Below are 23,524 nucleotides of genomic sequence, written 5' to 3'. Positions count from 1 at the left end.
ATTAGCTATTCTGCCAGACGTTACCATATACTCTTGACAATGGTGGAATTGATGGATATTGATTATTGTATAAAATTTGTATATACCGACATTAGCTATTCTGCCAGACGTTACCATATAACTCTTGACCACAATTAGAACATTGGAACTGCAGAGATGCAACTTCCGTATAAAATGCCTGGATTGTATGTACTTCCTTATAAATATTGCTTGTATTACAAAAGTGAAGGCCCGTGCCTCTTTTATTCCGTTCTTAAGTGATATTAATGGGGAAACGTTTTTGTGTAATGTTGGAAAATTATTTGATGACTGATTCGTTTCTTCTATGGCGCGGGTTGTACTCGTATTACTCGGATGTAGTGCTATAAATCTGAAGCAAGTGATGAAGAATAGACGGGTTTGATTCCACAGATTGGTGTTTGAAGCTCATTAGTGGTATCTCTATTTTGATATGGCTCACTCATTGACTCACTCACTCACTCTGTCACCCAACCCATCAACTCACTCACACAAATAATGCTTTTCACGGTATGAGTAGGTGCATGATGGCTGATCAAGAAACCTTGTGCTACTAACCAATGACATCACTGCCATATCATCATCATCATCATCATCATCATCATCATCATCGATGGCTACATCACTATGATAAAATATATTTGGGGTGCTTAATTGTGGTGGCGTGTGGTCCTGTGCGCTCTGTGAGCGTAGGTCACGAATCAGCTGAAGTTAAGCAACGGCGAGCTCGGAGTGAGTGAGTGAGTATGGTTTTACGCCGCTTTTAGCAATATTCCAGCAATATCACGGCGGGGGACACCAGAAATGGGCTTCACACATTGTGCCCATGTGGGGATTCGAACCCGGGTCTTCGGCGTGACGAGCGAACGCTTTAACCACTAGGCTACCCCACCGCCCTGGCGAGCTCGGACAGTCATTGGATGGGTGACCGTGTTTAACAACTTGACTCCTGAGAGTTTCTAGGACTTCAGTCCTGCCCCACAACGAAGCACATGTGATACATGTGGTCTCACCTTAGGCAAGTGAGTTTATTCAAAAATTGCCTCTGTTCACCCAGCAGAAAATGGGTACCCGGTTGGACAAAGTCATGTGACTATAACCTTCTAGCGCCTAACAGGCAGCTTGGGTTATCCGGGGTAATAATAATCAGGGTGTTAGCGCTTGGAGCATGCTTTGTTGCGTGGAGATTAGCGCATTATAAGACTTCTCATTATTATTATTATTAATTAATTTCCATGTGTATATTTTCTGATATTTAGTGTTGTGAGCAATATCCAGAACTAACACGAAGTGACTGGAAATATATACTTTCGGAGCAAGCAACAACACATAAATTGAAACGTAGACCCAGTGAGCTCGGAGACTCAGGGGAATATAGACTTGATTCATTTAGGTCTACTGCATCACAGACTAGGTTGAGTGAATGAGGGAGTATGGTTTGTCAGCGAGTCCACTCTTGACTAAGAATGGACAGTGAGTGAGTGTAGTTTTACGCCGCTTTTAGAAACATTCCAGCGACATCACGGCGGGGGACACCAGAAATGGACTTCACACCTTGCACCCATATAGGGAATCGAACGCGGGTCTTCGGCGTGACGAGCGAACGCTTTACCAACTAGGCTACCCCACCGCCCCAGACCGGGTGGAAGGGAAAATTATTTGGTAGAGGCTACCGCGAGACAGACCAACATCAGGCTACATGTTGTATTTACTACTGAGTGAGTTAATGAGTGAGTATGGTTTTACGCCGCTTATATCAATATTCCAGCGATATCACGACGGACATCAGAAATTCACGCATCACGCATTCGGGGAATCGAACCCGGGTTTTCGGCGTCACATGCCAACGCATTAACCACTAGGCTACCCCTTCTTCCCACTTACTAATGAATCCCAGTCGCGTTGGCAGAAAACTGTGTCAGTAGGTTGTCGGCCTCAAGTAGAAGCACCACGACTGGCTGGTAGTTAAACAGTGCAATCAGTATTATCATCCCCAACTTAATGTAGTTTTTCACCCACAGTAAATAAGCACTCCATTGGGAATACCGGCCGAACTATAGCAGTTCAAACGAATGTGATGCGAGCTTTCGGTTGCAGTCTCACTCAGAAACAATTCAGTAGTGTTACCTTTGAATTTCATTTGTATGTTGAACTGTTCTACTTTTCCTATGGCTGGGATACTTACATTGTTTGCCAGGGATTGATTTGTCTGTATAATACGTGGCGAGGTCGACCCGGCTGTGGGGCGGTGGGGTCGCCTAGTGGTTAAAGCGTTCGCTCGTCACGCCGAAGACCCGGGTTCGATTCCCCACATGGGTAACAATGTGTGAAGCCCATTTCTGGTGTCCCCCACACTGATATTGCTGGAATATTGCTAAAACCATACACACACACCTCTATATATCCCGCCGATCGACATACGCTTTAAAACTAACTGAAAGCATGAAAAATTCTATAAGGTTAATTCAACGAGATGGTTTATATAAGTGGACTATTATTATTATTATTATTATTATTATAATATGATATATTGTCCTATTGTGTTATCCACTAGACATAGTAATACCTCGCAAACAACATTATTCGTGTCGCACTCTCTGTGAGTGTTGGTAAATACATATATTAGTTTTATTGCGCCATGGGGATTTGACGGAACAATAAAGAAAAATCGTTTTAAACGATATATCGAGATAGGGATATCGATTATAGATTTTTACATTTTTTAATCTTTCGGCCGGATCAGGCACAAAGGAAACTGTATGGACGGGGGCGTTCATAGGTTCTACTTAATTAATGTACGCAGATGTTACAGTAGGTGAGTATGGTTTTACGCCTCTGATAGCAATATTCCAGCAATATTCCAGCAAAGGACACCAGAAATGGGCATCACACATATACCCATGTGAAGAATCGAACCCAGGTCTTCGGCGTGACGAGCGAACGCTATAACCACTAGGCTACCCAACCGCCTAGACTAACAACTAGTCTCTGAAATGAACATATTTTACTGAAAAAAGTTCATAGTAAAAAAAATATATATAATGAAAAGGAGCCCTGAGACTTTCTTCATTTTCAGACTCCTGACTTGCCACAATTTCTAGACTTGTGTGGGCTTTCTTGGATATATTTGCTTCAGGGTCTGTACGACAGACTACCAACCGCCCCACACAGCATTTAAAAATTTGGTCATCGGCTAATTTCGTTAAGCGGTCATAGATTTGCATCACTCAAGTATTTAAGTGAAACAGGAGGCCGAAACCCTCCGCTTTTGAACGCCGCTTTTAGCAATATTCCAGCAATATCACGGCGGGGGGTCGGACAATTGTCTTGTGTGGAGTCGAGTGAATAAGTGAAACTACTAAAGTACTAATGTGTTCTTAAGTGACCATTATCTCTTTTCAGGGGGTTTCCGGTTACTAAAGGGAGGTAATCGCTGGTAACCTGCAGCTCACACAGGACCCCTTGTCAAGCATCATCACCATCATCTCCACCTGGATGGAGCTGAGTCGTGGAGCAGCTTAACGCAATGGATGACAACATGTTCTGATGCGAAATGTTTACCCTAGATCAATGCAACGTATTGAAGAAAGTAGGAACGAATGAAAGCAAACGGATGAGTCTGAAATTTCCACAAAAGCATAATGAATAGGTAACATTAACTTCGTTATTGACATTTCCTGGAAACCACAACGAATCTCACAATGAATTCCACGTCTCAGGACCCCATCCCTGCTGTCAGTAATGTTGTCGTTGGGTTCATTTCCTTGTCGATGATAATCGGAACTGTCGGCAACTTGCTTGTCCTGTACGCCTTTAAGAAGGAATCGTCAGCCTTCAACACCCTTCTCACAGTGCTAGGTGCCTTTGACCTACTGGCGTGCATCTTCCACATGCCGCTTGACCTGGCGTCTGTATATGACCCTGAGCGTCTACCCAACATGATCATATGTAAGATGTCGTGTTTCATGATCGCCTTCACCGCCATTGCTTCCGCTGTACTGCTAGTTTCTATAGCAACGATTCGTTACCAAGCCGTTTGTCGTCCCCATTCGTCCAACATGTCTGTAAAATCTGCTAAGATTATTGGTGTTGTTGCTTTTTGCGTGGCCCTGACTCTAGCCTCCCCGTCGTCATCATGTTTGGAATCACGGAACTGGAACTCGATGACGGGATCCATATTTTCTGCGGGGTTCAAAATGCATATATGAAAACCCGTTATCCCTTGTCGTTCTACATCGTGTTGGGATCGCTCTTCCTGGTAAGTCTAGTCATCCTTGCCGGTCTGTACATTCTCACTGGATGGGGACTCTGGACGAAAAGGAAAGCCTTTGCTGCAAGAAATGTTTCAACCAATCGAGTAAACCCATTATCCTTTGACAGAGACCTTCAGGGGGATCGGGTCATAACACCGAACACTTCAAACACGTTGGCCAGCACTAACCAGAAAGGGCTTGAGAACTCTCAGCAGGGTGGCCAGGACAATTCACGAAAACTAACCGTCACAGTTAATCGTAATAGTGTTATAGTGCCTCCAAACGATAAGAAAACACGGTACGAGAGGAAGACACAGAAGACATTCCTAATGATGTTCCTTGTATCTATCGTATTTTTCCTCAGCTACACCCCACATCTGTTCCTGGTCTTCTACTTCATGGGTTTCAACATGGCGGCGTTTCCGGCGCATGCGCTGTCCCACTGGCACGTAGTAGCTATGAGGTCCTTCTATATCAACAATGTGGCAGATCCATTCATCTATGGCTTCTGCAGCCAAGACTTCAGGAAGAACATTCAAACTATTCCAACGAAATTAAAAGCAATATGTTGTTCAAAATATTGAATGGTGAATGAATTTAGAAAGAATGTATGAATCGTCGTAAACTTCTTGTAGCATGTGTTGAGGATGTCAATCCAACTGCGTTTGGTGCCGGATGCTGGATGCCGGACGAAGGATGCCCAGCCTTGTTATTTAAAGTTCCGGATGCCGCAGTGGAGAACATTTGATGCCATCAATGTCTACCTAGCACCCAGACGCCACTATTTCAATGTTAATATTACGTCTCCGTCCTATTTTGTTGTTTTGGGGTTTGATTTGTTGTTAAACGCCGCACTCAGCAACATTCTAGCTGTATGTCGGTGGTCTGTAAATAATCCAATCTGGACCACACAATCGAGTGATCAAAGCATGAGCATCAATTTACGCTATTTTGCTGTAGCAAAGTGATGAAAATAAATCAAATATTTATCCCCTTATAAGCAGGTATGTGAAAACACTTGTCTAATTAACCGTATGTGTACACTGATAAAAATGTAAAAATGGAAGCCTGGAAACATCAGGTGGTAATCCGGACGCCGAGAAGTACATGGGTGTTGACACCAAGATGTGTTCTGGTGATTGCATGCGGTTGAGAAAAGATAAGTGTAACAATCATGATAAATATGTCCCCAGGTTTGGTATTTATCTTTGCTATGTCTTCTGGGTTTGGATCGTTAAATACCTGACGTTACCAAACTTAATATTTCAACATTCACTGTACTCTTGCATGTTCTATGTACATAAATAGATAAATTATGTATTTCAAGAATTTGGCTGTGTAATTATTGGTTGACATAAATACTAAATGTGTATGCACAGATTATTACACTGTCGCTTGTGCTGGAGACTTGGTGCGACCAGACTACTCGCTGTCTACACTGCTACTTCTGTCTCGCATAAATTCAGTTGAGTTGCCGTTTCTGTTCCAGTTGAGGGGCGGTGGAGTAGCCTAGTGGTTAAAGCGTCCGTTCGTCACGCCAAAGACCCGGGTTTGATTCCCAACATGGGTACAATGTGTGAAGCCCATTTCTGGTGTCCCCCGCGGTGATATTGCTGGAATATTGCTAAAAGCGGCCTAAAACTAAACTCACTCACCCACTGAACAGTTGAACATAAAAATTCAATCAACCTCATGCTTTTCATAATGCTTTACTATCCAAATAGTAATATAAAGTAACACGTTTTGTCATGGAGAGGCATGACAGAGAGGCGTCACGTGACTCTTAACTCTGTGAGGTTTGATGTCTTTCAGTGTTATTGCATTTACGAGGATGGTAAATAATCTCTGAGCCCCACATGGTCCCAAAAGCCCATATTAACCTATAACATAGATATGGTTTATTTGTCACATTATTCCCTTCAACACTGACATACATTCTACTCCTTTTTCTCTGAGCTGTCGTAAACGATCTCCATAGCTGATATGAATGGCGGTGGAGTAGCGTAGTTGTTCAAGCGTTGGCTCGTCACGCCGAAGACGAAGACCATTTCTGGTGTCCCCGTCCGTTGTATTGATGGAATGTTGCTACAAGCGGCGTAAAACCATACTCACTCACTCACTCCCATTGCTGCTACCGCGTCATTGTTCCAGCTGATACAGTTTTGCGTAAACATTTCTTCGTATTTCGGAACAGTGAGTGAGCAGTTTTACACCATTTTCAGCAATATTCCAGCAATATCACGACGGGGGACACCAGAAATAGGCTTCACACAGGTAGGGAACCGAACCCGAGTCTTTGGAGTGACAAGCGAACGCTTTAACCACTAGGCTACCCCACGGTCCTGAACTTCTTGACCACACTGAAACATTGGGTCGGGGGTGGGTAGGGATCTGTTGTATCAGATGTTTATGACGAACGACAGACAGCAGACAATCTGGACATGACATATGGCAGTGTATGAAATGTGATGACCAGTCAACACCCACAGACAGGGTTAGAGCTCCCGGGGAACAGCACAAGCGTCGGCGACTGAGGTAAAGTCCGCACCCTCCGGACAGGGGGCAGAGGAGATAGGGGTTAGGCCAGGGTCATTTTACGACGCATCACAAAAATCCCAATGAGACTGATAAAGCAACTGACATTAAAAAATGATGTTAACTTTATTTTCTGGAACATCGCAGGTATATCAAGCAAGTTAGGAGATATTGATTTTGTAAAATTTATAAGGCAGTTTGACATTGTTGGTCTAACTGAAACATGGACCTCTGACGATAATATTGAACATGTGTTTCCAGACTATGACATAAATTAACAAACCGGCAGAAAGGATCTCTATAGGTGGCAGACTCTCTGGTGGGATAGTGGTGATGATAAAACATCATTTGACGAAGTACATTTTGTGGTCTAAAACTACGGAAAATTGTGTTTTTCTCATCTTTGATAAGATTCTCTTTAAACTGGACATATGAATGGCGGTGGAGTAGCGTAGTTGTTCAAGCGTTGGCTCGTCACGCCGAAGACGAAGACCATTTCTGGTGTCCCCGTCCGTTGTATTGATGGAATGTTGCTACAAGCGGCGTAAAACCATACTCACTCACTCACTCCAATTGCTGCTACCGCATCATTGTTCCAGCTGATACAGTTTTGCGTAAACATTTCTTCGTATTTCGGAACAGTGAGTGAGCTTAGTTTTACACCATTTTCAGCAATATTCCAGCAATATCACGACGGGGGACACCAGAAATAGGCTTCACACAGGTAGGGAACCGAACCCGAGTCTTTGGCGTGACAAGCGAACGCTTTAACCACTTGGCTACCCCACAGCGCCTTAGGAACATACGGAAATCTGACGAAACAGGTTCAGGAGAATAAGATGGACGCTGAAGGTGTTCAGATGGCTTTCACGCACACTATTCATGTGGGAAACCGAACCCGGACTTCAGTGTGAGTAGAGAACGCTTTAACCACTAGGCTACCCCACGGCCCTGAACTTCTTGAACACACTGAAACATTGGGTCGGTGGGTGGGTAGGAGCTGTTGTATCAGATATTTATGACGAACGACAGACAGCAGACAATCTGGACATGACATATGGCAGTGTATGAAATAAGCCAAAAGTCCAGCCAGACATCAGGTCCGGTAACTTCAAAATGTTACCAGTCCAAAATGGATTTAACCAGACTAAATATGGTGAATTTACTCAGATGTATGGAACATCGGGCTGGCTAGCTGTAAATTTAGACCGTCCGACAGAAATCTAGACCGTCTCGGTAGGTCGGACGGGCCTTATTTCATACACTGCATATGGCCATCGAGTCCAATGTACAGCCTCGTATCTGACCTGGTACGATCTGAAGAGGGGTGGCAGATACGCTACGGATTTTGCGCTTTTGTGAAGTCCCTCTGATGAACGAAAGCAGCAAAATACACATCCTCGATAATCTCCAGGGTATATGTTCCGTTAAATCTCCACTAGTGGCATAAAACATAACTCACTCACTGGACAGTTAAACATAAAAATTCAATCAACCCCATGGTTTTCATAATGTTTTATTATTTTGTAAAGTAACACGTTTTGTCACGGAGACACGGATGCAAAATACATAACTCCAACCATAGCACTGGACAGCCATTTAATACCATCATTAAGTTCACAAAACATGTTGTTTGATGACTTAATGGTGACGAACCATGCACCATTGTCACAACAACCATCAACATCAGAAAATGCATCCTATTGACATCAACAGGGAGGGACTCTTGGAACAATTTTCTGATAAAAATATTTTGAAGGAAATTAAATGATTGTCACCAGTTTTTACCCGAACATGCTGGAATTGTTTTATAAATATTTTATTTGCTATGATAACACCATTGGAATATCCAAAGTCTGCCCCTCTACACCACTCTGCAACATCCCTGCTTTCTCCTACAATTATACTAAATCTTATATGGACATGTAGTAGACAATCCTGATTCTCCAACCAGGACTAAGATCATCAGCTGAATAAATGACAACATATGAAAATCAAGCAATGAGTGTTAATTGTCACTTTATTCAATAATCAAAGACAGGCCCGGTATACCAGACATACATTGTTCATGTGACAGAGGGCATACAACATCATAAAGTGAGTTACCGAGTTTAGTTTTATGCCACTTTTAGCAATATTCCAGCAATATCACTGAAGGGAACACCAGAAATGGGCTTCACACATTGTACTCATGTAGGGAATCAAACCTGGCGAGCAGTCACTTTAACCACAAGCTATACCACCGTCCCTGCCAAACTTATAGTGCAGTGACCTACATAAGTATATTACTCAACATAGCTAAAGAGAAAAAGTCATCTGCAGTAAGTCATCTACATAGCAAGTTGAGTAGTATATAATATTGAGTGTATCAACCTTTCTGTATGTAATTTGTTAACTCTATATAAGTATTCCAAGTCTTTAACCTTGATTTTGGCTGGTTTCTGATAGAAAACAGGAGTGATTGTAGGCAGAATCTGGGACATTTTGTATAAGTAGCATGTCCCTTCATACAATTAGCTTGAGGATGGTTTTGTCACTTTTAGCAATATTCCAACAATATCACAGCAGGGATCACCAGAAATGGGCTTCACACATTGTACCCATGTGGGGAATCGAATACTGTCTTCGGAGTGACAAGTGAATGGTTTAACCACCGTCTCTCATATGATCATCACTGTAGACACAGGACTCACAGTACCTCGTGTCTTTGCGAGGATTAAAGATAAAAAAATATATTTTGAGATGACCCGATCCGAAATGCTACACAGTACAATACATCATGACAAACATGTTGTTTTGTGACGATCTGGTGAAGACCCATGCAGCATTTTCACAACATCTCAAATTTACGGTCATCTCAAACATTTACATATACTAGACCAAATAAGTTAGGGATATTGGTATTTTTAAGATTAATATTTTATCAGTGTGTCAATGAATGAAAAATCTTTATTCATAATTTCAAAATTTACATTTATCCCTAACTATTTTTGTCCAGTATATTTGTTTTAAAAGCTTTAATCCTCGAGGGCTTGTGACAGGACTATGTGAGATAGGTGATAACTCGTCCATCCATACATGGTACTCTTTCATTGTAATATCCACTATCTGTTTTTGGGTGGTTTAATCTTCAGCCTGTTCATGTTGAGAGAGAAATGTCGAGGTAGTCGTGTTTGGATGGAGAGATTCCTCCCGTCTAGGAACCCTGGGATGAGGATGCTCTTGGCGTGAAGCAGCATTGGAAGATGACGCACCTTGCTCTGCCGGATCCCGAGTCGGTGCAGCAGGTCAGGGTGTAGACGCTGAAAGGAAGGAGAGAGATAATGAATGAGTGAGTGAGCGAGTGAGTTTAGTTTTACAGCGCACTCAGCAATATTCCAGCTATTTGGCGGCGGTCTGTACATAATCGAGTATGGACCAGACAATCCAGGAGTCAACAGCATGAACATCGATCTATGCAATTGAGATACGATGACGTGTCAACTCAGTCAGCGATCCTGTTAGTCGCCTCTTACAACAAGCATGGGTTACTGAATTCTAACCCGGACCTTCACAGGTTGTAATAAATGAGAGATTTGATGAATGAGAAAATGAAACAGAAAGGGGAAAAAATGACCTGTGTACAACTGAGCAAGAAATTAGTTAAATTGTGTCAACGGGACAATACGAGAAGGGATGAGGGAGTGAGGAAATACTGGGCAGTGGAGTGAGAAAAGAAAAGAAATGAAGAATTTGACAGAATTAGAGACTGAAGGAAGAATGAGTACTTAAGTGAGAACCCATGATGAGAGAATGAGAATAGGATTGAGTGATGGAAATACTGAGTTAAGGAATGACTGACTGAGTTTGGCTTTACGCAGCTTTTAGCAATATTCCAGCAACATCACGGAGGGGGACACCAGAAATGGGCTTCACACGTTGTACCCATGTTGGGATTCGAACCTGGGTCTTTGGCGTGACGAGCCAATGCTTTAACCACTAGACTACCCCACCGCCCCAGTTAAGGAATGAGAAAATAGAAGAAGATATAAGAAAGGTAGTGACTAATGGAAAGTGGCTCATTCTTTTGTTTATTTATTCGTTTGTTTAACGTCACACTCATCAATATTCCAGCTTTATGGTGGCAGTCTCTAAATAATCAAGCCTGGAGCAGACAATCCAGTGGTCAACAGCATGAGCATCGATCTACGGAATTAGGATACGATGATGTGTCAGACCAGTAAGCGAGCCTGACCACCCGATCCCGTTAGTCGCCTTTTACGCCGAAGACCAATTCTAACTCGGACCTTCACAGACACCAACATAAGAAGTTTCTTGTAAGTAATTCCGTCTTGTTTGGCTATGCTACAGTATTGTGACTACTCTTGAGAACCACTCGTGTCCCACTTTCATATGCAGCAGAATAGACCCAACATCCTGTCTCACCTGTGGTGCCACCTTGGTGATGTGGGAGTACTTGTGGTCGCCGAGTACTGGGGTGTTCAGACCAAATGCCAGGTGCACCCGGATCTGATGTTTCAGCCCTAAAGTAAACAGAAATAGCACTTAAAGGTCAGAAGAAAACACAGAAACACCACTGAAACACAGCTGAAACTTCACTTGAATGTAAACACCACTGAAACATCATTGGATCATCTCTGGATCATCAGTGAAACATAAGTGAAATATAATTGAAACATCATTGGGATATCACTGAAACACATATATATATACACCACAGGAATATAACTGGAACATCACTAGAACAATACTGGAACATCACTGGAACATCACTGGAACATTGAAACACTACTGGAACATCTTGGAACATAAATGGAACATCACTGGAACATTGGAACACATTATTGGAACATTACTGGAACATCATTGGAACACTACTGGAACATCATTGGAACACTACTGGAACATCATTGGAACATTACTGGAACATCATTGAACATTACTGAACACATTTGGAACATCACATCATTTGGAACATCATTGGAACACTACTGGAACATCATTACTGGAACATCATTGAAACATTACTGAACATCTGGAACATCATTACTGGAACATCACTGGAAACATCATTGGAACATCATTGGAACATTACTGGAACATCATTGGAACACTACTGGAACATCATTGGAACACATCATTTACTGGAACATCATTGGAACATTACTGGAACATCATTGGAACACTCACTGGAACATCATTGGAACATGGAACATTACTGGGAACATCATGGAACATTACTGGAACATCATTGGAACATTACTGGAACATCATTTGGAACATACTGGAACATCATTGGAACATTACTGGAACATCATACTGGAAACATTACTGGAACATTCATTGGAACATTACTGGAACATCATTGGAACATTACTGGAACATTGGAACATTTGGAAACATTTACTGGAAACATTGGAACATTGGAACACATTGGAACATTACTGGAACATCATTGAACATTACTGGAACATACTGGAACATCATTGGAACATTACTGGAACATCATTGGAACATTACTGGAACATCATTGGAACATTACTGGAACATCATTGGAACATTACTGGAACATCATTGGAACATTACTGGAACATCATTGGAACATTACTGGAACATCATTGGAACATTACTGGAACATCATTGGAACACTACTGGAACATCATTGGAACATCTACTGGAACATCATTGGAACTGGAACATTTGGAACATTACTGGAACATCATTGGAACATTACTGGAACACTGGAACATTACTGGAACATCATTGGAACATTACTGGAACATTACTGGAACATCATTGGAACATTACTGGAACATCATTGGAACATTACTGGAACATCATTGGAACATTACTGGAAACATACTGGAACATGGAACATTACTGGAACATCATTGGAACATTACTGGAACATCATTGGAACATTACTGGAACATCATTGGAACATTACTGGAACATCATTGGAACATTACTGGAACATCATTGGAACATTACTGGAACATCATTGGAACATTACTGGAACATCGGAACATTACTGGAACATCATTGGAACATTACTGGAACATCATTGGAACATTACTGGAACATCATTGGAACATTGGAACACATTGGAACATTACTGGAACATCACTGGAACATTACTGGAACATCATTACTGGAACATTGGAACATGGAACATTGGAACATTACTGGAACATCATTGGAACACTACTGAACATCATTCAGGAACATACTGAACATGGAACATCATAGGAACATTACTGGAACATCATTGGAACATACTGAAACATAACTTGAAAATGTTTCACTGTGGATGAACTGAATATTTAGTTGTATTTCTGTTTTTGTTTGTTGATTAGCAATATTCCAGCTATATGGCGGCGGTCTGTAAATAATCGGGTCTGGACCAGACAATCCAGTGATCAACAGCATGAGCATCAATCTAAGCAATTGGGATACGATGACTATGTCAGCCAAGTCAGCGAGCCTGAACCCGTTAGTTGTCTCTTACGACAAGCATGGGTACCGAAGACCAATTCTAACCCAAATCTCTATGGGCTCTACCTGTAAGAGGTGTACACTCTACAAGCGCTGCGTTGCCATGACTATCTAGGACTTCAAACTCTGTGATTGCCTGGTGGGATTCCGTGAAGCTCCTCTTGCTGACTAGTCTCGTGTCTGGAGTAGACTCTGGCTTCAACACCATCTGCAGCAGTAAAGATGAGGCAGTTTTGAGACAGTACCATGGCAACTATCTACATACGCTGGTCCTATTAAATACTTGATGCCAAAGAAACTAGTAATGATCTGTCTCCAGTTGTATCCATCTGTATTCATAGTTAAGTCAACCATTACGATGCCTTCCAGAGTAAGTTGGTCCCAATTTATCTGTTCCATGGCATACTTATTTTGAATGCAGGAATATCGTGATAACAACATGCTCGGGTGATGTTCAGGTCATTTCAAAAGAGTAATCAGACTGTCAGTAACTTAGTAGCTCTAACAGCTGGATTTGTTTATTTAACATCACATTCAGAAATATTCCACCTATGTAGCAGTGGTCTGTAAGAAATCGAGACTGGATCAAACAGTCCAGTCATCTTGAGACTCGATCAAAACATCACCCAAATCCAGTCATCTTCATTCTCGAACAACATACAACCCAAGCACCTAGTAAATACCCCCTAGTACGAAAACCCAAGCACCCTAGTACGATAACCCAAGCATTCTAGTACAATAACCCAAGCACAGTAGTATGAAAACAATAACCCAAGTCTCCAAGTCTGATAACCAATGTCCTTGAGCCTGATAACCCAAGTTCTTGGACATGGTTACCCAAGTACCCAAGTATGATAACCCAAGTCCCTGATTCCAATAGCCCAAGTCTGATAACACAAGTGCCTGCAGATAGTAACCCTAGCACCCAAGTCCCTAAGAGTTAGCGTGGTTGGAAGGCAAGCCATATAACACAACTTTACCATCAACATCAACACGTGAAACATCTCACCCTGTGAAACCTCCCGACTGTCCCCTCCGCCATCGGTATATCAACCACAGCTGGAAATGAAGAGATGACATCAACAAGTTATACCTAAGAGTGAGTGAGTGAGTATGGTTTTACTCAGCTTTTAGCAATATTCCAGCAATATCACGGCTGGGGACACCAGAAATGGACTTCACACATTGTATCCATGTGTGGAACCAAACCCAGGTTTTCGTCGTGACGAGCGAATGGTTTAACAACTAGGCTACCCCACTGCCCCTATATCTAAGACATTAAGGTGTATAGACAGTTGGGTATTGTGCTAATTCATACAACCTTTCAGAGGACCCTGACATTAGAGACACAACTCAGCTTGGTGACTACAGGGATTTATCTAGACCTACCCGGTATTCAAATACTGATATTGGTCTCTAGTAGGCAGTCAATGTTAGTACAAATTCCTAAATTGGAATAAAACATTCTCCAATTCATGGGGTTACAGTCATAACTAATGTTGTGTCTTTATAATGTTATGGGGGCGGTGGGGTAGCCTAGTGTTTAAAGCGTTTGCTCGTCATGCTGAAGACCCAGGTTCAATTCCCCACATGGGTGCAATGTGTAAAGCCCATTGTTGGTACTGATATCTAGTGATACCTTTCAAGTGAGTTGTATTGATCTGTTTATTTAATCAAATTTAGAAAACAATTATTAATAATATCACATTGCTTTGTTAAAAGTAAATGCATAAACCATAAACCATAAACCCGAGGAAAGTATAAAACGAGGAGTAAAATGCCTAATTTTAATGAGATCAATGTGAGAGTTATTGAAACCTGGAACTCTGGTGAGGTGGACGTACCCTTCTGGGGACTTGGTACACCCTTAGTGAGTACCCAGTACTTCTTCACTACCTCCCTCTTCCTGAAGGCGCTCTTCAGCTGCCAGGCCATCTCTGCCGTTCTGTCAAAGAGACAAAAATGTTCAAGCCATCTCATTGGCCAGTCCTGTAAACACTTAAAAATACAAGTAGAATGCATTGGTGTCACAATGAGTCTTGAAGGAAGTAAAAGCAAGATTGAAATTGTTTCACAAAATAGTTCACAGAGTTGACTCCCTCTAAAACAACATCGCTGGGGACTGGTGAAAAATGTGGGTTTAGAGGGATGTTGGTTTAGAGGTGTTTCTAGAAACCAAAATTAAACCACACACAGACAAAATTGTTATTGTTTCACATATTGTTTGTAAATTTGTCAGAGAAGTATTTGTTAAAAATGTTATGGGTTGATGGGAAGCAAGGCACTAGGAGCTATACACAGGGATACCACAAACCATGGTGTCTGTAGGATGACACCAGGAGTTGTTGCGAGCTACTTAATATCGTAACATCTACTTAGTATCATAACACCAGGTGTTGTTGCGAGCTACTTAGTATCGTAACACCAGGTGTTGTTGCAAGCTACTTAGTATAATAACACCAGGTGTTGTTGCAAGCTACTTAGTATCATAACACCAGGTGTTGTTGCAAGCTACTTAGTATCATAACACCAGGTGTTGTTGCAAGCTACTTAGTATCATAACACCAGGTGTTGTTGCAAGCTACTTAGTATCATAACACCAGGTGTTGTTGCAAGCTACTTAGTATAATTAACACCAGGTGTTGTTGCAAGCTACTTAGTATAATAACACCAGGTGTTGTTGCAAGCTACTTAGTATCATAACACCAGGTGTTGTTGCAAGCTACTTAGTATCATAACACCAGGTGTTGTTGCAAGCTACTTAGTATCATAACACCAGGTGTTGTTGCAAGCTACTTAGTATCATAACACCAGGTGTTGTTGCGAGCTACTTAGTATCATAACACCAGGTGTTGTTGCAAGCTACTTAGTATCATAACACCAGGTGTTGTTGCAAGCTACTTAGTATCATAACACCAGGTGTTGTTGCGAAGCTACTTAGTATCATAACACCAGGTGTTGTTGCAGGCTACTCAGTTATCATAGTATCATAACACCAGGTGTTGTTGCAAGCTAGTATCATAACACTCAGTATCATAACATAACACCAGGTGTTGTTGCAGGCTACTCAGTATCATCATAACACCAGGTGTTGTTGCAGGCTACTCAGTATCATAACACCAGGTGTTGTTGCAGGCTACTCAGTATCATAACACCAGGTGTTGTTGCAGGCTACTCAGTATCATAACACCAGGTGTTGTTGCAGGCTACTCAGTATCATAACACCAGGTGTTGTTGCAGGCTACTCAGTATCATAACACCAGGTGTTGTTGCAAGCTACTCAGTATCATAACACCAGGTGTTGTTTGCTACTCAGTATCTAACACCAGTTATCATAACACCAGGTGTTGTTGCAAGCTACTTAGTATCATTAACACCAGGTGTTGTTGTTGCAGGCTACTCAGTATCATAACACCAGGTGTTGTTGCAGGCTACTCAGTATCATAACACCAGGTGTTGTTGCAAGCTACTTAGTATCATAACACCAGGTGTTGTTGCAGCTACTCAGTATCATAAACACCAGGTGTTGTTGCAGGCTACTCAGTATCATAACACCAGGTGTTGTTGCAGGCTACTCAGTATCATATCATAACACCAGGTGTTGTTGCAGGCTACTCAGTATCATAAACACCAGGTGTTGTTGCAGGCTACTCAGTATCATAACACCAGGTGTTGTTGCAGGCTACTCAGTATCATAACACCAGGTGTTGTTGCAGGCTACTCAGTATCATAACACCAGGTGTTGTTGCAGGCTACTCAGTATCATAACACCAGGTGTTGTTGCAGGCTACTCAGTATCATTACACAGGTGTTGCTGCAGGCTACATAGTATCATTAACACCAGGTGTTGTTGCAGGCTACTCAGTATCATAACACACCAGGTGTTGTTGCAGGCTACTCAACTATCATTACCAGGTGTTGTTGCAGGCTACTTAGTATCATAACACCAGGTGTTTCTAGAAGCTACTTAGTATCATAACACCAGGTGTTGTTGCGAGCTACTTAGTATCATAACACCAGGTGTTGTTGCGAGCTACTTAGTATCATAACACCAGGTGTTGTTGCGAGCTACTTAGTATCATAACACCAGGTGTTGTTGCGAGCTACTTAGTATCATAACACCAGGTGTAGATACGAGCTACTTAGTATCATAACACCAGGTGTTGTTGCGAGCTACTTAGTATCATAACACCAGATGGCCTACAAATTTTATTACTAGGTCAGTACCACAAACCATGATGACTGTTCACTTGGTCACTAGACTGACACCAGGTGTTCTAAAGAGGTACTTACTTGGCCAGTAGCATGACCCCCGTTGTCTGTCTGTCCAGTCGGTGGACCAGGTGTAGGGTGTCCAGCTGTCCAGTGGGATCCACAAGCTTTGTTAGAGCAGGCAGCAACTGCCCCACACTCATGTGTACCCCAGGTCCACCTGAAATACAGGCGGACAGGTCACACAGGGCACATGCCATACATAGTACAACACTAGGGCAGGATGGGAGTCTCTAACACTATCAACAAAGTCAGTGTGCCTGTTGACTTGCTCCTCACGTTTGCCTTTTCAATCCAACATGGATGGATGGATGAGTGAATGGATGGATGAATGAATGGACAGATGAATGATGGATGGGTGGACAGATGAGGGATGGATGGATGGGTGTGTGGGTGGATGGATGGATGGATGGATGGGTGTGTGGATGGTGAATGGATGGATGAATGATGGGTGGGTGGATGGATGGAATGGATGGATGGATGGATGGATGGATGGATGGATGGTGTGGATGGATGATGGATGGATGTGGATGGATGAATGGATGGATGGATGGATGGATGGATCATTGGATGAACATGGTTACTGGATGACTGGATGGGTGTGTGGATGGATGGATGGATGGATTCATTAGAACATGTTACTGTGACTGGACAGTTTGAGTCACTGACCACGGTTACTTACCATGAGAAGGCAGTCCATACGGTTTGTCAATGGCTATGATGTCACCTAAAAAACAAATTCAGTCTTTATTAATAATTCCTTTACACTTGAAAACATATCCAGCACCACCCCTTCTGTATTTCTAGCACATTCACGGATCATAAACATATCACATTCATGTATTTGTTCATAAAGTCTGGTTGTGAGAACCAAGTGTTGATACATTCTATATAGAAATAAACACTTAGGTGAGATTCTGTTCATCATTAAAGAGACATAAACAGTGTCTTGATTGTGAAAATGATACACACCTAGTTTCATTGGCAGAGACATCAAATGATCAATGATGTCACTTGACTTTCAAGTTATGATAACTGGTGCAGTTACAATGTAGCAATTCTCCTCGACGTCACTCAATTAATAAGTGAGTTTAGTTTTATGCGCTTTTAGCAATATTCCAGCAATAACAAAGTGGGGGACACAAGAAATGTGCTTCACACATTTTTACCCAAGTGGGGCGGTGGGGTAGCCTAGTGGTTAAAGCGTTGCTCACTCGTCACGCCGAAGACCCGGGTTCGATTCCCCACATGGGTACAATGTGTGAAGCCCATTTCTGGTGTCCCCCGCCGTGATATTGCTGGAATATTGCTAAAAAGTGGCGTAAAACCATACTTACTCACTCACTCAGGTTGGGATGATATTACATGTCCCTATATATCAGTAGTGTATCTTGGAAATAATACATCAGTACTCATCCAAACCTTTGTTGTAAATGATGCTGTCTTGCAGCAGCCTTGTCACCATCACCGAGGGCATGGTCATCACATCGTCCACCTGGTGCTTGAGGATACGGTACCCCTTGCTGTCTACAGGCCCCGCATACCGTCTTGATGTACCACCAGTTGCTGCAAACAACACCATCTCATAATGCTGTATTAGTGTGTGAGTGAGTGAGTGAGTGAGTGAGTGAGTGAGTGAGTGAGTGAGTGAGTGAGGATTTACACCACTTTTACTGATATTCCAGCAATAACACAGAAGGTGACACCAGAAATGGGCTTCACACATTTTACCAGTGTGCAAAATAGCCACTGGCCCGCTAGCCCGTGGCTGGTAAAAATCCAGTCAGGCCAGTAAATCTGGACAGTCTCTGGCCCGACTGGCTTATGAATTTTCATGGGGTCATTTTCTTAATATACCACTTTCTCCGACTTGTTAAGTTATAATACAGCTTTAAATCATGCAAGATTATGGCCTGATAAACATGTTCATCATATTAGCATCATAATGATGAAACCCATCTCATGCCAACAATACCTTATTCTCAAAGACATGTACCTTTTGTAATATTTTGCTCAGTTTCTACATTCAAATATCGAGCCAGTGAATTATTTTGTGGGCTAATACCTTTCAGGCATAGCTAGCACAACTGGCTAGCAAAATATGGAAACTATTTCACACAGCATTGATCCCATGTGAGGAATCGAACCCAGGACTTTGATGTGACAAGTGAACACTTTAACCACTAGCCTACCCCACTGACCCCTGTATTAATGATGAGGACATCCCTTCTGGTACTGTGGTCAGATCTGACACATTACGTCACAACTGTTTCATGATGGAGTCTCCTACTGCTTTTTCCACAGGCAGAACAATATGCTGAACTTAAAAGCCCATGACCATGTAGTGAGGGGAGAAAACATGTTCCTGTCTTCATTATCTTGTCTTCATCATGTCAACATGGCAAAGGAAATAAATTAAATAATTGAGAGTATCTGTACACATGTGGTATGAACGTCAACAGATAATACAGGTAAAATGATATCTGGTGATATCATACTACAATTTACAGGAACAACTGAAAACTATTCTGTTTCAGCATTCTGTAGACATTGTAGTCGAGTTTACTGCTCAAATTTCATGACATGGGGAATTAATAAAAAAATTGCTATTATAAACATGATAAAATATAGATCTTACTGATGACCACCTGTCACCATGATCATATGACACATCACCTACCATCTTCATCTGTGGTAGACTTTGTCAAGTTTTCTTGTATTCTGCGAGAAACATCATAAGCTGTTGGTGACCTTTTGTCCTCATCCTCATCTCTTGTTTGTTGCCTGGCAACAACTCGTCTTCTAATACCTCTTTTTTGAGGTATTCTGTTAATTCCTGTTTGATGCTCTGTTCCGTCAACACCACTATCAACTGTGTCACCTAGTCCTCCATGCAATGACTTGTCAGCGACAGATGAGTTGTCTGAATGCACTGCTTCAGTATCAAAATACTGTTTGTCAACAAAATTCAGATCTTCACTTTCCAAACTACCATGCAACAGCTGATATTTTGGGGCTTTTAAATGTTCGGTAGTATGTTCAGGCTTGCTTTCTGAAGACCTCTGAATGCTTTCATTGCTGTGAAAATATTGACTATCAACAAAATTCAAGTCCGTGTTATTATCATTTATATCATTACCACAAGTTTGTTTGTCCGAGTTTTCTGTAAGTGAAGCAATTTGTTGAAGTTTCATATAATCCTTATCAGAATACTTTACTCGAGTTGTGGGATTTTCGTCCATCTGAAAATACTGTTCATCAAATATATTTTCACCTTCGTGCTGAGTGAACTTTTGAATTCCTGGATTAATTGTCTGGTTCACAAGATCATCCTGACTTAGAATATTTTTCAAAGGTCCCTCTTTCTTCACAGCAACTCTGTCTCCATATTTGTTCTTTACAAATAATTCCTTGTTTTTGTACGTTAATGGCGTATGTTCATCTCGTTGTTTCTTTTTACTGCTAACGTGTTCCTCTTTTCTAACGATGCCATAAGGTACTGGGTAGCTAGTATACGTCGTGTTTGGCTTTTTATTCCTGAAGGAATATTTCGTCTGCAAGTGTCCATCGTTTGAAGATTGTTTGACACTTTCGTTTTCAACACATCCATCATTTTCTTTGATGCCGAAGAAATCATCCTCGACTTGGCCGTTTGTCCGCGAAGAGAACAGACGGCATGGCATCGAAACAGCTTCACTGGTGACATTACACACACTGTATCTACTCCAGGACTTTGCATACAAGACATTGAACGACCTACAACAAAGTGTCCGAACATGCTGCATGGGTGCAGCCATCTTGAAAATGGTATCCGAGTTATGTCCCTTGTTAAGTGAACATTTTATGTACATTTCACATGTTGACCAAGCTACGTACGTAGTATATTTCCGTGTTAAACAATAAAATAGATATCTTTGCCAGGGTGTTGTTTACATATTTGCAAGGTCACTAGCTGCTGGAAGTGATTGATTTAATGTAATTTATCCAGCATAGATGGAAACACTAAAACTGTTCTGCCATATCTAAGTAAGATTTACTACTGTAATGGTACTTCGTTAATATTTTATGTGTTGGTCGGTCGTGAAAGCCATGCCACTTATTTGGACAAACCTAAATGAGGTAAATGACAAACATTATTGTATCAGGACTTTGTATATGTATTTTTCAGGAATGTAGATTTTTTTCTTTCAAGAAGTTTCAAAATACTGTTTGTCAACAAAATTGAGATCTTCACTTTCCAAACTACCATGCAACTGCTGTATTTAGTAATATGTGCTTGGGTTTAGAGTTCAAACAGTTGGTCCATTTTATAAAAGGGTGGACAGATTATTATATTCCAACTGTCCAGCTTCTCAATAAATAGCTTTCAGCTTCCAATGTGTCTAACATTTATTAACTGCAAATTTCTTATCTCAGATTTGCACACCTTCCGAGTCACACTGCTTACAACTCTGCACTGTCAAGACATTCACAACATGTAACTCAGGAACGTCATTATCCTAGATGGTGTAGGTTGATAGACACCCCTAGTGTTACCCACAGGTCGTTTCTTGTAATATCCGTGCAACTATCAGGCGCGTAGCAAGCCAATTTTTTCGTGTAAGCCGTACATGTTGCAAAGCTTTATATTTTGATAGTATTGAGGGCTTGCCCAACCTCTTTAGCAACAATCATGTGTAAGTCCGGGCTTTATTTTATAATGGTAGCTACACCCCTGATTATATATCTTTCTGTTGATTTTTATTCACAATGCCTGTCAGTTACATGGTGTAGATCTGCAAATTCTGTAATATATTAATAATATATGGTATTAAGATAATAATTATGTTTTGTTTGTTGTTCATCGTTGCACTTAGCAATATGTCAGGAGGTTTTTAAAGAACTGAGTCCAGACCTGAAAATCCAGTGATTTCTATCATGTGCATCAATCTACACCAGACCCGTGAAGATACGGTTAGAATTGGTCAGCAACCCATGCTTGTCGTAAGAGGCGACTTAAGGGATCGGGTGGTCAGGCTCACTGACTTAGGTGACACATGTCATCGTATCCCAATTGCCTAGATTGACGTTCATGTTGTTGATCACTAGATTGTCTGGTCCAGACTTGATTATTTACAGACTGCCACCATACAGCTAGAATATTGCGGAATGCGGCGTAAAACTAAACTCACTCACTCTCTCTACACCAATGTGACAACAAGCAAGCAAGTCGGCAAGCCTGACCATCCAAACAGATAAGCATGTGTTGTTATATACCTGGCTCTCCATGATCTGTTCTTTGTGGACTTTCATCAAGCAATGGGATATTGCAATGCACTGACAGCTTGAACAATCATTACAACATGTCATATTGGTGATTACACTCACATTAAAGTACTTATGTGGTTGAGTCTCATCCGGACACTCAGAGTCCGGTACCTAATTGTCAGCACACTAAGTCAGCCATCTAACCCACTCAGCCCTTGCAACTTCAACAAGAATGAAGTCCGACAACTGGTAGTCCAGATCACACATACTTTGTGAACCCCTCTGCTGACTGAGAAATTGTAATCCCAAATATAAACGAATGTTTCTAAATGGCATTTTGTAAGCATTACACGATACTCATACAGTTTTCAGGCGACCTTTGACAAGTTAGGTCTCATAACTTGGGTGCTCTACCACTCATGTGCATCAAACTCACACTTGTGAAACCAAGCACATTAGTCAAAAGGCCAGAAATTGGCACTTTTAATGAGATGGTCTAGTACCTCACATGCAGCTACGTTCAGTCACATATTCCTCAGCAAGCTGAGAATGAATATTAATTATGTCAATCCACTGACTGGGGTGAATATACATATAAGTGTCACCGTTGGATATTATTACACTTTTTGCCACAGATGCTATTTTCAATGTTTTAATCATGCATTTTAAAAATAATCTGCAAACGAAATAAAAGAACTCTTGAT

At 41.5% G+C, this 23,524-nt stretch overlaps 2 protein-coding genes across 2 annotated transcripts in view; one reads left to right on the top strand and one right to left on the bottom strand.

The window, feature by feature from the left end:
* Window positions 1–5,542, top strand: part of LOC124273401 (nematocin receptor 1-like) — a 28,506-nt gene extending 22,964 nt beyond the window's left edge. Inside the window, 2 exon segments of the mRNA XM_046708663.1 lie at window positions 3,421–4,197; window positions 4,200–5,542. Coding sequence (XP_046564619.1) covers window positions 3,720–4,197; window positions 4,200–4,855 — 1,134 coding nt within the window. The 5' untranslated portion in view covers window positions 3,421–3,719 and the 3' untranslated portion in view covers window positions 4,856–5,542.
* Window positions 5,543–8,808: 3,266 nt separating this feature from the next.
* Window positions 8,809–21,371, bottom strand: LOC124273413. The gene is made up of 9 exons (XM_046708672.1): window positions 20,254–21,371; window positions 18,996–19,139; window positions 18,256–18,300; window positions 17,595–17,733; window positions 15,146–15,246; window positions 14,311–14,360; window positions 13,368–13,509; window positions 11,232–11,329; window positions 8,809–10,108 (listed from the first exon to the last, which is right to left on the bottom strand). The coding sequence occupies exons 1-9, from the start codon at window positions 21,368–21,370 to the stop codon at window positions 9,911–9,913; spliced, it is 2,034 nt and encodes a 677-aa protein (XP_046564628.1). The 5' UTR covers window position 21,371; the 3' UTR covers window positions 8,809–9,910.
* Window positions 21,372–23,524: the final 2,153 nt, after the last annotated feature.

Source organism: Haliotis rubra, unplaced genomic scaffold (genome assembly GCF_003918875.1).
Source record: "Haliotis rubra isolate DU_JTF1 unplaced genomic scaffold, ASM391887v1 Scf180, whole genome shotgun sequence".
In the NCBI taxonomy this organism is placed as follows: domain Eukaryota; kingdom Metazoa; phylum Mollusca; class Gastropoda; order Lepetellida; family Haliotidae; genus Haliotis; species Haliotis rubra.
This window is presented reverse-complemented; position numbering and strand designations above follow the sequence as displayed.